General features: G+C 45.7%; 1 protein-coding gene across 1 annotated transcript in view; it reads right to left on the minus strand.

Annotated features, from left to right (window-relative positions):
- Positions 1-123: 123 nt before the first annotated feature.
- LOC308074026 (son of sevenless homolog 1-like) overlaps positions 124-16,508 on the minus strand; it is a gene marked incomplete at its 5' end in the record, with an annotated part of 159,817 nt that continues 143,432 nt past the window's right edge. The window contains 3 exon segments of the mRNA XM_080413363.1: positions 124-849; positions 3,129-3,232; positions 12,237-12,633. Coding sequence (XP_080269489.1) covers positions 292-849; positions 3,129-3,232; positions 12,237-12,633 — 1,059 coding nt within the window. The 3' untranslated portion in view covers positions 124-291.

Consider the following 16,508-nt stretch of genomic DNA (forward strand, 5'->3'; position numbering starts at 1 on the left):
ATACAAACCCATTATAACTTCAAACTCCATTTTTAGCATGTTAGATTCATCAAAAAACACCCGTCCTTGGTTCTGGTGACTCACCCTGCCCTCCTAATACGCGTATCAAATATCTAAATACTGAATCAAGCAACTTAAAAACGGTCTGGGGGCGGGGCTCACTAAAGCCTGAGTAAACGATAAAATGACCAAAAGTTTTTTGAAAGTGAAATATCCTTTAAGCTCCACCCATCAACCGCTCTCCTGCCCCGCCCCCCTTAGAGTTCACACGGTCCAATCAGGGAGGGTCTTTTAGGAGGGGTGGGCGGTGTCCAGTAGCAACGGAGCATCCCTGTGGAGAGGGGCGTGGCCAGTGGGACAGGAAGAGGCGTGGTCAATGGACTGGGGGGCGTGGCCTGCGGGCTGTTTGTAGGTTTTTGGTGGGAGTTTGGGAACAGCGTTGCCATGGCGAGGCGGAACTGGTGGACCAAGGGGCGTGTCCAGGGGGAGCGGTGGGGGGGAAGGGAGGAGCTTGCGGGGGCCGGGGGAGGGGCCAGGGGGGGGAGGAGGGGCTAGGGGGAGGGGAGGGGAGGAGCAGGGAGGGAAGAAGAAGGCCTGGCCACGGCCCTTAGGGGGAGGGGCCAGGTGGAAGGCCTGGTCACGCCCCTGAGGGGGAGGGGCCAGGTGGAGAGGGAGGGGCGAGCCCAGGGGCTCCCGAGGGGGGAGGGTGGGAGGGCTTTCTGGGGGCGGAGCCTCTGACAGGGAGGTGGAGAAACAACGGGGAGAATAAACCTTATTGGAGGAGGAGCAGGAAGTAGTTGGATGACGAGGAGGAACCGCTGGAGGACTGTCTGTCTGTCTGGACTTCATCTGCAGACAGACAGACAGACAGACAGACAGACAGACAGACAGACAGTTATAGATGGTTAGACTCATAAAGACAATTTTTTAAATACATCAACCAAATAGTACTTTATTATTATCAGAATAACTATTCCTAACTCTATATACAGTTATAGACACTATAACTAGTCAATAAACAACAAGGTGAATAAATAATTCACAATGCAGCATCTGTCTCCTAGGATACCAGGTAAACAATGAACCTAGAATCCATCTCCTAGGATACCAGGTAAACAATGAACCTAGCATCTGTCTCCTAGGATACGAGGTAAACAATGAACCAGCATCGGTCTCCTAGGATACCAGGTAAACAATGAACCTAGAATCCGTCTCCTAGGATACCAGGTAAACAATGAACCTAGCATCTGTCTCCTAGGATACCAGGTAAACAATGAACCAGCATCAGTCTCCTAGGATACCAGGTAAACAATGAACCTAGCATCTGTCTCCTAGGATACCAGGTAAACAATGAACCTAGCATCTGTCAAGAGTTGACAAGAAGGGACACAAGGAGAGAGGAATGCTAGGGTTGAGTGTGAAGAGGTGAATGCTAGGGGTTGAGGTGGAGTCTGAAGGGGGGAGTGCTATGGGGTGGAGTCTGAAGAGGTGAGTGCTAGGGGGTGAGGTAGGAAGCCTCACATTAGGGGTGTTCGATATTGAAAAAAATACTATCACGATATTTTTCAAGAAATATCACGATAGACGATATATATCACCATCATTTTTTTATGTTCGTTTTTATGATTATGATTATTTTATGATTATTAATAACATATATGATGATTAATTATATTATATGATTATACAATTTTTACAAGATATGATCATGGGGCACGTATAATCATATCATATCTTATTAATTAATGTGTTCACAGACAGACAGGCTACATGCAGATAGATAGATAGATAGATGGATATAATATTCGTTTTTATGCTGCAGATAGATATAGATATAATATCAGTTTTTATGCTGCTGATAGATAGATAGATAGATAGATAGATGTAGATATAATATAAGTTTTTTATGCTGCTGATATATAGATAGATATAATATTAGTTTTTATGCTGTTGATAGATAATCTATTCCTTTTTATCCAGCTGTTGCATCATGTGACATTCAGTGTAGGCTGCTTGATGGTGAGTTAGTAGTGTAACAGACTGCTTCAGACAGAACATCTGACAGTCAGTGGTGGAATGTAACACATTTGTACAAATAATACAATAAGTACAAATTTGAGGATTTTTCACTTTACTGGATTATCTTAAATTTTCAGTACTTTTACTTCTATTCCACTACATCACAGAGGCAAATATTGTTCTTTTACTCCACTACAATTTAGTTACTTTGTAGATTTGTATTATTACAAAACACGCATTAACCACTTTATCCCTATATACTTTGGCTATTTGAAAATAGCCGATCTACAAGCTCACAACGGGTCGCTTTGCGACCCGTTGTGAGCTTGTGAGTATTTCTGCATTGCAGTACTGATACTTTTACTGAAGTACTTTTTCCACCACTGCTGACAGTAGCCTATTACACCTACCTACCTAGTAACAGTAGACTAGCAGGTCACACAATGGATCATTGATATGCATATGCATCCAGCTAATGTTAATTCATGGTGTTGAGCTTTTGTAAGCGAGGTACGAATTGTTGTTTTTAATCGATACGCAAGGTCCGTCGATCCATGTGCGTGCGTGCACTCTTTATGCAGGGACACCGTGGCTGTTTCACCCGCGTTTGGTTAAAAGTTATATCGAGTGACGTTCGAACATTGCAAACTTTGCAATTAACTTTAGCTTGCACCGTGTCGGTTTTGGAATATCCAAATGAGCCTGGCTGACTCTCCGTCCATTACCGCTGTTGTGTGTAGACTGACAACAGCGACGATCGCCTCGCTGCCAAGAAGAAAGGGGGCGGGGACTTTGGGAGCCTGTGTGATCACAACAGATCTTCAAGCAATCAATGCAGTCCGGACGTGCGGTCGAGACACGTTGTTAGCTTGTAGATCTGCCATTTTTGGCGAACGAAACCGTCGTACTACAGAAGTATAAATTAAGGTATAGAACTGCAAATCATAGAATGTGAGTGCACACTCTATGACTGAGTGACTCACTTTATGACGATAGAAACGATATCTCTGAAAACGCATATCGTGGGGACATTCTATCGTCTCGACGATAGTTATCACAATGTCGAACACCCCTACCTCACATTACTGTCAGTAACCATGAAAACAGACCTTTGAGGGGGAGGAGTCGGTGGGGGCGGAGTCAGGTCGTCTGCGGGGGGGGACAGGGGGCGGGGCCGGAGCTGTGACATCATCAGACCACCTGAATGACGAACCTGAAACACATCACCGTGACAACCACATGCTGAATGCTGTGTGTGTGTGTGTGTGTGTGTGTGTGTGTGTGTGTGTGTGTGTGTGTGAGATTTTAACTAACACCATCTTTCAGTTGAAAAAGAAGTATTCACATCATGGATGCCTACTGAAGGACTAACGGCAGATGCCGGGCCGAGCACGTCGACTCCCTGTTGAACAAAATGAACCCTTCTGATCCATCTGTCCTTAATGCCCTCCCTGAACATCCACCAGTTTCCTCCCTCGATGAACCTCCTGAGTTCACTGAGGTCCTCTCCGCAGTCAGGAGTCTTAAAAACAACAAAAGCCCTGATGGACTTCCAGCTGAGATCCTGAAGAAGGGAGGTTACCTCTTAATACGACAGCTTTACCATCTCATCTGCAACATCTGGCAAGTTGAGACACTTCCTTAGGAATGGAAAGACAGCAACTTTGTCACCATCTACTAAACCTGTGGTAACAGCTGTGGCATCTCTCTGCTCTCTGTTGCTGGCAAGGTTCTAGTGAAAATAATGCTGTTTCGCCTAACAACGCACATTACAGAGGACCTCCTCCTAGAGACCTAACAACACACATTACAGAGGACCTCCTCTAGAGACCTAACAACACACATTACAGAGGACCTCCTCTAGAGACCTAACAACACACATTACAGAGGACCTCCTCTAGAGACCTAACAACACACATTACAGAGGACCTCCTCCTAGAGACCTAACAACACACATTACAGAGGACCTCCTCTAGAGACCTAACAACGCACATTACAGAGGACCTCCTCCTAGAGACCTAACAACACACATTACAGAGGACCTCCTCTAGAGACCTAACAACACACATTACAGAGGACCTCCTCTAGAGACCTAACAACACACATTACAGAGGACCTCCTCTAGAGACCTAACAACACACATTACAGAGGACCTCCTCTAGAGACCTAACAACACACATTACAGAGGACCTCCTCTAGAGACCTAACAACACACATTAAAGAGGACCTCCTCTAGAGACCTAACAACACACATTACAGAGGACCTCCTCCTAGAGACCTAACAACACACATTACAGAGGACCTCCTCTAGAGACCTAACAACACACATTACAGAGGACCTCCTCCTAGAGACCTAACAACACACATTACAGAGAACATCCTCTAGAGACCTAACAACACACATTACAGAGAACATCCTCTAGAGACCTAACAACGCACATCACAGAGGACCTCCTCTAGAGACCTAACAACACACATTACAGAGGACCTCCTCTAGAGACCTAACAACACACATCACAGAGGACCTCCTCTAGAGACCTAACAACGCACATTACAGAGGACCTCCTCTAGAGACCTAACAACACACATTACAGAGGACCTCCTCCTAGAGACCTAACAACACACATTACAGAGGACCTCCTCTAGAGACCTAACAACACACATTACAGAGGACCTCCTCCTAGAGACCTAACAACACACATTACAGAGGACATCCTCTAGAGACCTAACAACACACATTACAGAGGACATCCTCTAGAGACCTAACAACACACATTACAGAGGACCTCCTCTAGAGACCTAACAACACACATTACAGAGGACCTCCTCTAGAGACCTAACAACACACATTACAGAGGACCTCCTCTAGAGACCTAACAACACACATTACAGAGGACATCCTCCTAGAGACCTAACAACACACATTACAGAGGACATCCTCTAGAGACCTAACAACACACATTACAGAGGACCTCCTCTAGAGACCTAACAACACACATTACAGAGGACATCCTCCTAGAGACCTAACAACACACATTACAGAGGACCTCCTCTAGAGACCTAACAACGCACATTACAGAGGACCTCCTCCTAGAGACCTAACAACACACATTACAGAGGACATCCTCTAGAGACCTAACAACACACATTACAGAGGACCTCCTCTAGAGACCTAACAACACACATTACAGAGGACATCCTCTAGAGACCTAACAACACACATTACAGAGAACATCCTCTAGAGACCTAACAACACACATTACAGAGGACATCCTCCTAGAGACCTAACAACACACATTACAGAGGACCTCCTCTAGAGACCTAACAACACACATTACAGAGGACCTCCTCCTAGAGACCTAACAACACACATTACAGAGAACATCCTCTAGAGACCTAACAACACACATTACAGAGGACATCCTCCTAGAGACCTAACAACACACATTACAGAGGACCTCCTCTAGAGACCTAACAACACACATTACAGAGGACATCCTCTAGAGACCTAACAACACACATTACAGAGGACCTCCTCTAGAGACCTAACAACACACATTACAGAGGACATCCTCTAGAGACCTAACAACACACATTACAGAGGACATCCTCTAGAGACCTAACAACACACATTACAGAGGACATCCTCTAGAGACCTAACAACACACATTACAGAGGACGTCCTCTAGAGACCTAACAACACACATTACAGAGGACATCCTCTAGAGACCTAACAACACACATTACAGAGGACCTCCTCTAGAGACCTAACAACACACATTACAGAGGACCTCCTCCTAGAGACCTAACAACACACATTACAGAGGACCTCCTCCTAGAGACCTAACAACACACATTACAGAGGACATCCTCCTAGAGACCTAACAACACACATTACAGAGGACCTCCTCTAGAGACCTAACAACACACATTACAGAGAACATCCTCTAGAGACCTAACAACACACATTACAGAGGACATCCTCTAGAGACCTAACAACACACATTACAGAGGACCTCCTCTAGAGACCTAACAACACACATTACAGAGGACCTCCTCTAGAGACCTAACAACACACATTACAGAGGACATCCTCTAGAGACCTAACAACACACATTACAGAGGACCTCCTCTAGAGACCTAACAACACACATTACAGAGGACATCCTCTAGAGACCTAACAACACACATTACAGAGGACCTCCTCTAGAGACCTAACAACACACATTACAGAGGACATCCTCCTAGAGACCTAACAACACACATTACAGAGGACCTCCTCTAGAGACCTAACAACACACATTACAGAGAACATCCTCTAGAGACCTAACAACACACATTACAGAGGACATCCTCTAGAGACCTAACAACACACATTACAGAGGACCTCCTCTAGAGACCTAACAACACACATTACAGAGGACCTCCTCTAGAGACCTAACAACACACATTACAGAGGACATCCTCTAGAGACCTAACAACACACATTACAGAGGACCTCCTCTAGAGACCTAACAACACACATTACAGAGGACATCCTCTAGAGACCTAACAACACACATTACAGAGGACCTCCTCTAGAGACCTAACAACACACATTACAGAGGACATCCTCCTAGAGACCTAACAACACACATTACAGAGGACATCCTCCTAGAGACCTAACAACACACATTACAGAGGACCTCCTCTAGAGACCTAACAACACACATTACAGAGGACCTCCTCTAGAGACCTAACAACACACATTACAGAGAACATCCTCTAGAGACCTAACAACACACATTACAGAGGACCTCCTCTAGAGACCTAACAACACACATTACAGAGGACATCCTCCTAGAGACCTAACAACACACATTACAGAGGACCTCCTCCTAGAGACCTAACAACACACATTACAGAGGACCTCCTCTAGAGACCTAACAACACACATTACAGAGGACCTCCTCTAGAGACCTAACAACACACATTACAGAGGACCTCCTCTAGAGACCTAACAACACACATTACAGAGGACCTCCTCCTAGAGACCTAACAACACACATTACAGAGGACCTCCTCTAGAGACCTAACAACGCACATTACAGAGGACCTCCTCCTAGAGACCTAACAACACACATTACAGAGGACCTCCTCTAGAGACCTAACAACACACATTACAGAGGACCTCCTCCTAGAGACCTAACAACACACATTACAGAGGACCTCCTCTAGAGACCTAACAACACACATTACAGAGGACCTCCTCTAGAGACCTAACAACACACATTACAGAGGACCTCCTCTAGAGACCTAACAACGCACATTACAGAGGACCTCCTCTAGAGACCTAACAACACACATTACAGAGGACATCCTCTAGAGACCTAACAACACACATTACAGAGGACCTCCTCCTAGAGACCTAACAACACACATTACAGAGGACCTCCTCTAGAGACCTAACAACACACATTACAGAGGACCTCCTCTAGAGACCTAACAACACACATTACAGAGGACCTCCTCCTAGAGACCTAACAACACACATTACAGAGGACCTCCTCCTAGAGACCTAACAACACACATTACAGAGAACCTCCTCTAGAGACCTAACAACACACATTACAGAGGACATCCTCCTAGAGACCTAACAACACACATTACAGAGGACATCCTCTAGAGACCTAACAACACACATTACAGAGGACCTCCTCTAGAGACCTAACAACACACATTACAGAGGACCTCCTCTAGAGACCTAACAACACACATTACAGAGGACCTCCTCTAGAGACCTAACAACACACATTACAGAGGACCTCCTCTAGAGACCTAACAACACACATTACAGAGGACCTCCTCCTAGAGACCTAACAACACACATTACAGAGGACCTCCTCCTAGAGACCTAACAACACACATTACAGAGGACCTCCTCCTAGAGACCTAACAACACACATTACAGAGGACATCCTCTAGAGACCTAACAACACACATTACAGAGGACCTCCTCCTAGAGACCTAACAACACACATTACAGAGGACATCCTCTAGAGACCTAACAACACACATTACAGAGGACCTCCTCTAGAGACCTAACAACACACATTACAGAGGACCTCCTCCTAGAGACCTAACAACACACATTACAGAGGACCTCCTCTAGAGACCTAACAACACACATTACAGAGGACCTCCTCCTAGAGACCTAACAACACACATTACAGAGGACCTCCTCCTAGAGACCTAACAACACACATTACAGAGGACCTCCTCTAGAGACCTAACAACACACATTACAGAGGACCTCCTCCTAGAGACCTAACAACACACATTACAGAGGACCTCCTCCTAGAGACCTAACAACACACATTACAGAGGACATCCTCTAGAGACCTAACAACACACATTACAGAGGACCTCCTCCTAGAGACCTAACAACACACATTACAGAGGACCTCCTCTAGAGACCTAACAACACACATTACAGAGGACATCCTCTAGAGACCTAACAACACACATTACAGAGGACCTCCTCCTAGAGACCTAACAACACACATTACAGAGGACCTCCTCCTAGAGACCTAACAACACACATTACAGAGGACCTCCTCTAGAGACCTAACAACACACATTACAGAGGACCTCCTCCTAGAGACCTAACAACACACATTACAGAGGACCTCCTCCTAGAGACCTAACAACACACATTACAGAGGACCTCCTCCTAGAGACCTAACAACACACATTACAGAGGACATCCTCTAGAGACCTAACAACACACATTACAGAGGACCTCCTCCTAGAGACCTAACAACACACATTACAGAGGACCTCCTCTAGAGACCTAACAACACACATTACAGAGGACATCCTCTAGAGACCTAACAACACACATTACAGAGGACATCCTCTAGAGACCTAACAACACACATTACAGAGGACATCCTCTAGAGACCTAACAACACACATTACAGAGGACATCCTCTAGAGACCTAACAACACACATTACAGAGGACCTCCTCCTAGAGACCTAACAACACACATTACAGAGGACCTCCTCCTAGAGACCTAACAACACACATTACAGAGGACCTCCTCTAGAGACCTAACAACACACATTACAGAGGACCTCCTCTAGAGACCTAACAACACACATTACAGAGGACCTCCTCTAGAGACCTAACAACACACATTACAGAGGACCTCCTCCTAGAGACCTAACAACACACATTACAGAGGACCTCCTCTAGAGACCTAACAACACACATTACAGAGGACCTCCTCTAGAGACCTAACAACACACATTACAGAGGACCTCCTCCTAGAGACCTAACAACACACATTACAGAGGACCTCCTCCTAGAGACCTAACAACACACATTACAGAGGACCTCCTCTAGAGACCTAACAACACACATTACAGAGGACATCCTCCTAGAGACCTAACAACACACATTACAGAGGACATCCTCCTAGAGACCTAACAACGCACATTACAGAGGACCTCCTCTAGAGACCTAACAACACACATTACAGAGGACCTCCTCCTAGAGACCTAACAACACACATTACAGAGGACCTCCTCTAGAGACCTAACAACACACATTACAGAGGACCTCCTCTAGAGACCTAACAACACACATTACAGAGGACCTCCTCTAGAGACCTAACAACACACATTACAGAGGACCTCCTCTAGAGACCTAACAACACACATTACAGAGGACCTCCTCTAGAGACCTAACAACACACATTACAGAGGACCTCCTCCTAGAGACCTAACAACACACATTACAGAGGACCTCCTCCTAGAGACCTAACAACACACATTACAGAGGACCTCCTCTAGAGACCTAACAACACACATTACAGAGGACCTCCTCTAGAGACCTAACAACACACATTACAGAGGACCTCCTCTAGAGACCTAACAACACACATTACAGAGGACATCCTCCTAGAGACCTAACAACACACATTACAGAGGACCTCCTCTAGAGACCTAACAACACACATTACAGAGGACCTCCTCCTAGAGACCTAACAACACACATTACAGAGGACCTCCTCTAGAGACCTAACAACACACATTACAGAGGACCTCCTCTAGAGACCTAACAACACACATTACAGAGGACCTCCTCTAGAGACCTAACAACACACATTACAGAGGACCTCCTCTAGAGACCTAACAACGCACATTACAGAGGACCTCCTCTAGAGACCTAACAACACACATTACAGAGGACCTCCTCTAGAGACCTAACAACACACATTACAGAGGACCTCCTCTAGAGACCTAACAACACACATTACAGAGGACCTCCTCTAGAGACCTAACAACACACATTACAGAGGACCTCCTCCTAGAGACCTAACAACACACATTACAGAGAACCTCCTCTAGAGACCTAACAACACACATTACAGAGGACCTCCTCCTAGAGACCTAACAACACACATTACAGAGGACCTCCTCTAGAGACCTAACAACACACATTACAGAGGACCTCCTCTAGAGACCTAACAACACACATTACAGAGGACCTCCTCTAGAGACCTAACAACACACATTACAGAGGACCTCCTCCTAGAGACCTAACAACACACATTACAGAGGACCTCCTCCTAGAGACCTAACAACACACATTACAGAGGACATCCTCTAGAGACCTAACAACACACATTACAGAGGACCTCCTCCTAGAGACCTAACAACACACATTACAGAGGACCTCCTCTAGAGACCTAACAACACACATTACAGAGGACATCCTCTAGAGACCTAACAACACACATTACAGAGGACATCCTCTAGAGACCTAACAACACACATTACAGAGGACCTCCTCTAGAGACCTAACAACACACATTACAGAGGACCTCCTCCTAGAGACCTAACAACACACATTACAGAGGACCTCCTCCTAGAGACCTAACAACACACATTACAGAGGACCTCCTCTAGAGACCTAACAACACACATTACAGAGGACATCCTCTAGAGACCTAACAACACACATTACAGAGGACATCCTCCTAGAGACCTAACAACACACATTACAGAGGACATCCTCCTAGAGACCTAACAACACACATTACAGAGGACCTCCTCCTAGAGACCTAACAACACACATTACAGAGGACCTCCTCTAGAGACCTAACAACACACATTACAGAGGACCTCCTCTAGAGACCTAACAACACACATTACAGAGGACCTCCTCTAGAGACCTAACAACACACATTACAGAGAACATCCTCTAGAGACCTAACAACACACATTACAGAGGACCTCCTCTAGAGACCTAACAACACACATTACAGAGGACCTCCTCTAGAGACCTAACAACACACATTACAGAGAACATCCTCTAGAGACCTAACAACACACATTACAGAGGACCTCCTCTAGAGACCTAACAACACACATTACAGAGGACCTCCTCCTAGAGACCTAACAACACACATTACAGAGGACCTCCTCCTAGAGACCTAACAACACACATTACAGAGGACCTCCTCCTAGAGACCTAACAACACACATTACAGAGGACCTCCTCTAGAGACCTAACAACACACATTACAGAGGACCTCCTCTAGAGACCTAACAACACACATTACAGAGGACCTCCTCTAGAGACCTAACAACACACATTACAGATTACAGAATTCAGTTCCGCCTTGATGGGAGCTTGTTTAACATCAGACGCCTACAGGCCAAGACTAAGACCCTGGTCAGCAACATCCACCACCACCAGCTACAATATGCAGTGGATTGCGCTCTCCTGGCCCACAGCCCAGCTGCCATGCCACCTGCTCTGGACATCATGTCCACTGTTTACCACTCACTAGGACTTGTGATCAACATCCACTAAACAGAGATGATGACGCAAGAGAGATCTCCCCCCCGTGTTCAACATCAGCGGCACACCCCTCAAGGTTGTCCAGCAGTTCAGCTACCTAGGCAGCAGATGGTGTCAGCCAGCAAGACGCCCGGTGGTCCAAAGCTACGGCATAAAGACCAGCTGAAACAGACTCTAAAGAGGTGCATCATCAAGGCCAACCACCTGGAGTCGGCTGCAGCTAATCGGCCACTCTGGCGTTCTTTATGCCACGAAGGGGTCACACACCCAGCCACCCATGTGTGTGTGTGTGTGTGTCTGTGTGTGTGTGTGTGTGTATATGTGTGTGTGCACGTGCGTGGTGTGTGTGTGTGTGTGTCATACCAGAGTTGAAGGGGGAGCTAGGACCCAGGGGAGAGTCGAACACGTTGCCCACGTCGGTGGAGCTCCATGCAGAGGGGGGCGGGGGGGTGAAGGGGGTGCGGGGGGAGTTGGGGTCAGAGGTCGCGACCCCGTTAGAGACATCACTGTCTGGGATTCTTGTGTAGCTCACCCCCCCGCCCCCCTCCTTACACTGCAGGGTCTGTAGATCACTTATAGATCTAACTGTAGCTGTAGGGGTAGAGGTTAGGGTCTGTAGATCACTTAGAGCTGTAGATACTGAGATCTTTATCTTTCTGGGTTCGTTCTGCAGAGCGGTGGGATGACCTCTCAGTGACCCCGACCTCACGGCTTGGGGGCGGAGTCCTGGAGACTTCAGAGGACAAGAATACTTCTTACCCTGAAGAGAGGAGAGGAGAGGAGAGGAGAGGAGAGGAGGAGGGTAAGAAATGGTGTGTCTGGGTTCTAGATAGATACTTTATTTGTCCTTGCGGAAATTCATTTTGTGCCAAGCAGCCATCAGGATACAAAAAAAATCACAAACACATAACATAAATACAAAATACATACAACTAGACAAGGCCACCTGTCATGATTCAAGAGGCATCACATTACATTTTATGCACAGAACTGAGATGGGGCCTGTTTGTTCAGGAGTCCTATACTTGTGGGGACAAATGATCTTGAAGCCCTAGCCTGCAACATTGGCACTGTGTACCGTCGTCCTGATGGTAAGAGGTGGTATTGACTGTATAACGGGTGCGTTCTATCCCTAGCAATAGCTCTCCCCTTCCTAAGCAGCCGGGTCTCATACATTGCTGCCATGCTCTCATGTCGTACCCCAGCTATCTTGCTGGATACATTGATGACTTTATGGAGTTTGTTCTTATTAACCAATGATAATGAGCCATACCAGGAAACAAAACAGAAAGTCAGTGCACTCTCCACGAAGGATCGATGGAAGAGTACCATTACACTTTTTTCCACGTCATACTGTCTCAGTCTGCTCATAAAATGCAGCCTCTGCTGACCTTTCTTATAGATGGCATCAGTGTTGGAATTCCATGTCAGCTTGGAATCAATTGTTGTACCCAAATACTTGTATTCCTCAACAGTTGCGACCCCATCCCCATCAATAACTATTTGCTGGTGTGCATCATGAGCACTAGTCCTAAAATCAAATATAACCTCCTTAGTTTTCTTAATATTCAACTGAAGGAAGTTACTCTTGCACCAACCAGCAAACTCATCCACTGTTCTTCGGTAGCTTATCTCATCATTCTCAATCAGACCAACAATAGCTGTGTCGTCTGCCAGTTTAACAATACAGGTGTTATCTGAGTCACTCCTACAGTCGCTTGTGTACAGAGTGAACAATACCGGTGAGATCACGATCCCTTGCGGAGCACCCGTGTTGGTTGTAATAGGGAGAGATATTGCTTTATTCACCCTGACATGTTGTACCCGATCAGTCAGGAAGGACTCCACCCATCTGATGATATCGGTGTTAACACCCAGGTCATACAGTTTCCCCATCAAAATATGAGGTCTCATCGTGTTAAATGCAGAAGAAAAGTCTACAAAAAGTTCTATCAGACAGACAGACGCTTTTATCCAAATCGACTTACAGTAAGTGCATTCAACATAGTTAGGCAAGAAAACTACTAATCACCAGCAGTCTGAAGTTCATTCTCTTCTAAAACAAGCAACTAAGAGTATACCTAGCGCTGAGGTAAAAGTGACATATATCAGCTTCCTACTGTCTTAAACAGATGAGACAAAAAGGAAAATCATCGACGCACCACGATGTCCGACAGAGAGACGCTACGCTACCGAAAAAGCCGAACCACGAACACATCCTACGGTTTCAGACAGCGAAAAGGCCAGGATGGACCTCCAAGAACCAGACGAAGCCCCCCCCCCCATCCCCCAACCCCCACAGCTGGTTGCTTACGACGGCACAGAGGCTTTGATGGACGCCAACACCACAACACCCCCCTCCCCCCCCGAAACTGCTCCTCAACCTGGACTCTCAGTGGACAAATGAACAAATCGTTTGGTGTAGGCTTGCACATGATTCACCTCAATATGAATTCCCTTGTAGGAAACAAGCTAACACAAATCAAGCAGATGTTTTATGATGGTAAGGTTGACATTTTAACTTTTACTGAAACTAAACTTGATCATACGATAATGGACTCTGAGATTGAGATTGAAAACTACAAACTCTTCAGAAAAGATAGGAACAGAAGTGGGGGTGGTGTATGCATGTATGTACATGAAGACAATGACTGCATCCTTCGCGAAGACCTGAAAGATGTAGCCATTGAAGCTGTGTGGGTCGAGATCATTTTTATACATGCTAAACCTGAGCTAGTTGGTACCATATACAGACCTCCTAACCAGACTGATTTCTATGATAGACTTGAGGAGTGTTTAGCTAAGGTGGACCATGCAGAGACAATACTTATTGGTGACTTTAACACGGACATGCTCCGGAAGGAAGCGTCAATGTTTAAGTCATTCAAGAGGTTTTGTGGTCTGCACTCATTCCACCAGCTGATCACTCAGCCCACAAGGCTGTGTTTCCACTCAAACTACCATAGATCTCATTCTAACAACGGACAAGGACAAAATCCTCAACAGTGGTGTTTCTACCTGTGGTATATCTGATCATAACATGATCTTTTGTACCAGAAAGGGTACCACAGATCAGTCACGATCAGAGACCTCAAAAACTACAAGAGTGGGGACTTAGATCACAGGCTAGAGGAACAGGACTGGTCCAACGTACTAAACAGCACACAACCCGCTTGGTACCATGGATGAATTCGGACATCCTTACTGCCATGAAAGTCAGAAACAAAAAGTGTTCTGAGCTTCATAAAGGTAGGATCAAACTCGCCAAATGTTTTAACAAAGGTCTCTAATCCCACTTAGCTAAACTCAAAAAAGAGAGAAACAAGCTAAGAAACAAGGTAAATGGCATGCTCCTGTTAGCAGAAAAAAGCTACCTCGATGACAAAATTGAGGAAAACCAAAACAAACCACGAGAGCTTTGGAAGCTACTCAACAAACCAAGTTCACAAACATAAACCTCAAGGTGAAGGAGACTCTCACTACAGCAAATCGGGAAGTGAGTAAAATCCTCAACATCTTCTTCACGACCATAGCCTCAGAACTGGTTGAAAAACTACCCCCTCACTCTGGGAGCTACGGTGAAGAGCATGTTGACTCATTCTACGAAAAACTAGGTGTACGCAAAGATGATCTCCCCTGTGACAACAGATGAGGTGTTTAAAAAATTGAGCGCACTACAACAACACAGAGCCACAGGTCTCGACAATATCCCCTCCAAATTTCGAAAAGACTCAGCCGCCTCCATTGCTCCAATCATTACTCACATAATAAACCTCTCCATCAAACAGGGACGGGTCCCGAACGACTTCAAAAAAGCAAGGGTGACCCCTCTGTACAAAAAAGGAAACCAATTAGACCCTGGCAACTACCGCCCTATTTCTATTCTTAGCTTCATCTCGAAAGTCATGGAGAAAATAGTCTATGAACAGGTCGATAAGTATCTTGCCGCGAAAAATCTAATTTACAAATTCCAATCTGGTTTCAGAACAAACCACTCCACTGACACATGCCTTCTCTATTTGAACGACTCTATCAAACAAGATGTCGACAATGGCAAATATTGCGGCATGGACCTCCAGAAAGCCTTTGACACCGTTAATTACCCAATTATGATCAATAAGCTTAAAGCAATAGGTTTTGATGATACGTCGGTGAGCTGGATGAGATCCTACCTTGACACATTGAGGGGAGGGAGCAAGTGGTGGAAGTAAACGGCACCCAGTCCCCTCCCCTCCCAGTGACTTGTGTTGTTCCGCAAGGATGTATACTAGGACCTTTACTGTTCCTGATATATGTGAACGATATGTCTTCAGCTTGCGACTGCAAACTGTTCCTTTTCGCAGATGACTCGGCTCGGCTGGTCTCGGACAGGGACAGGCTGCAGGTTGAGAAAACTCTCAGCTCTGAACTCGACAAGATCCGTATCTGGCTCTCCGACAACAAACTATCATTACACCTGGGTAAAACTGAATCCATCCTCTTTGGGTCCAGTTCTAACCTTAGCAAGGCTGAGAGTTTCACGATCAAAGCGGGTGATGATGTTATCACAAGAAAGGAGGAAATTACCTACCTGGGCTCCATCTTGGAGGCAAACCTCTACGGTGACAAAATGGCCGAAAGAGTGATCAAAAAGGT

The sequence above is a fragment of the Gymnoscopelus braueri genome, assembly GCF_963280865.1.
Source record: "Gymnoscopelus braueri genome assembly, chromosome: 2".
NCBI classification, from domain to species: Eukaryota; Metazoa; Chordata; class Actinopteri; order Myctophiformes; family Myctophidae; genus Gymnoscopelus; species Gymnoscopelus braueri.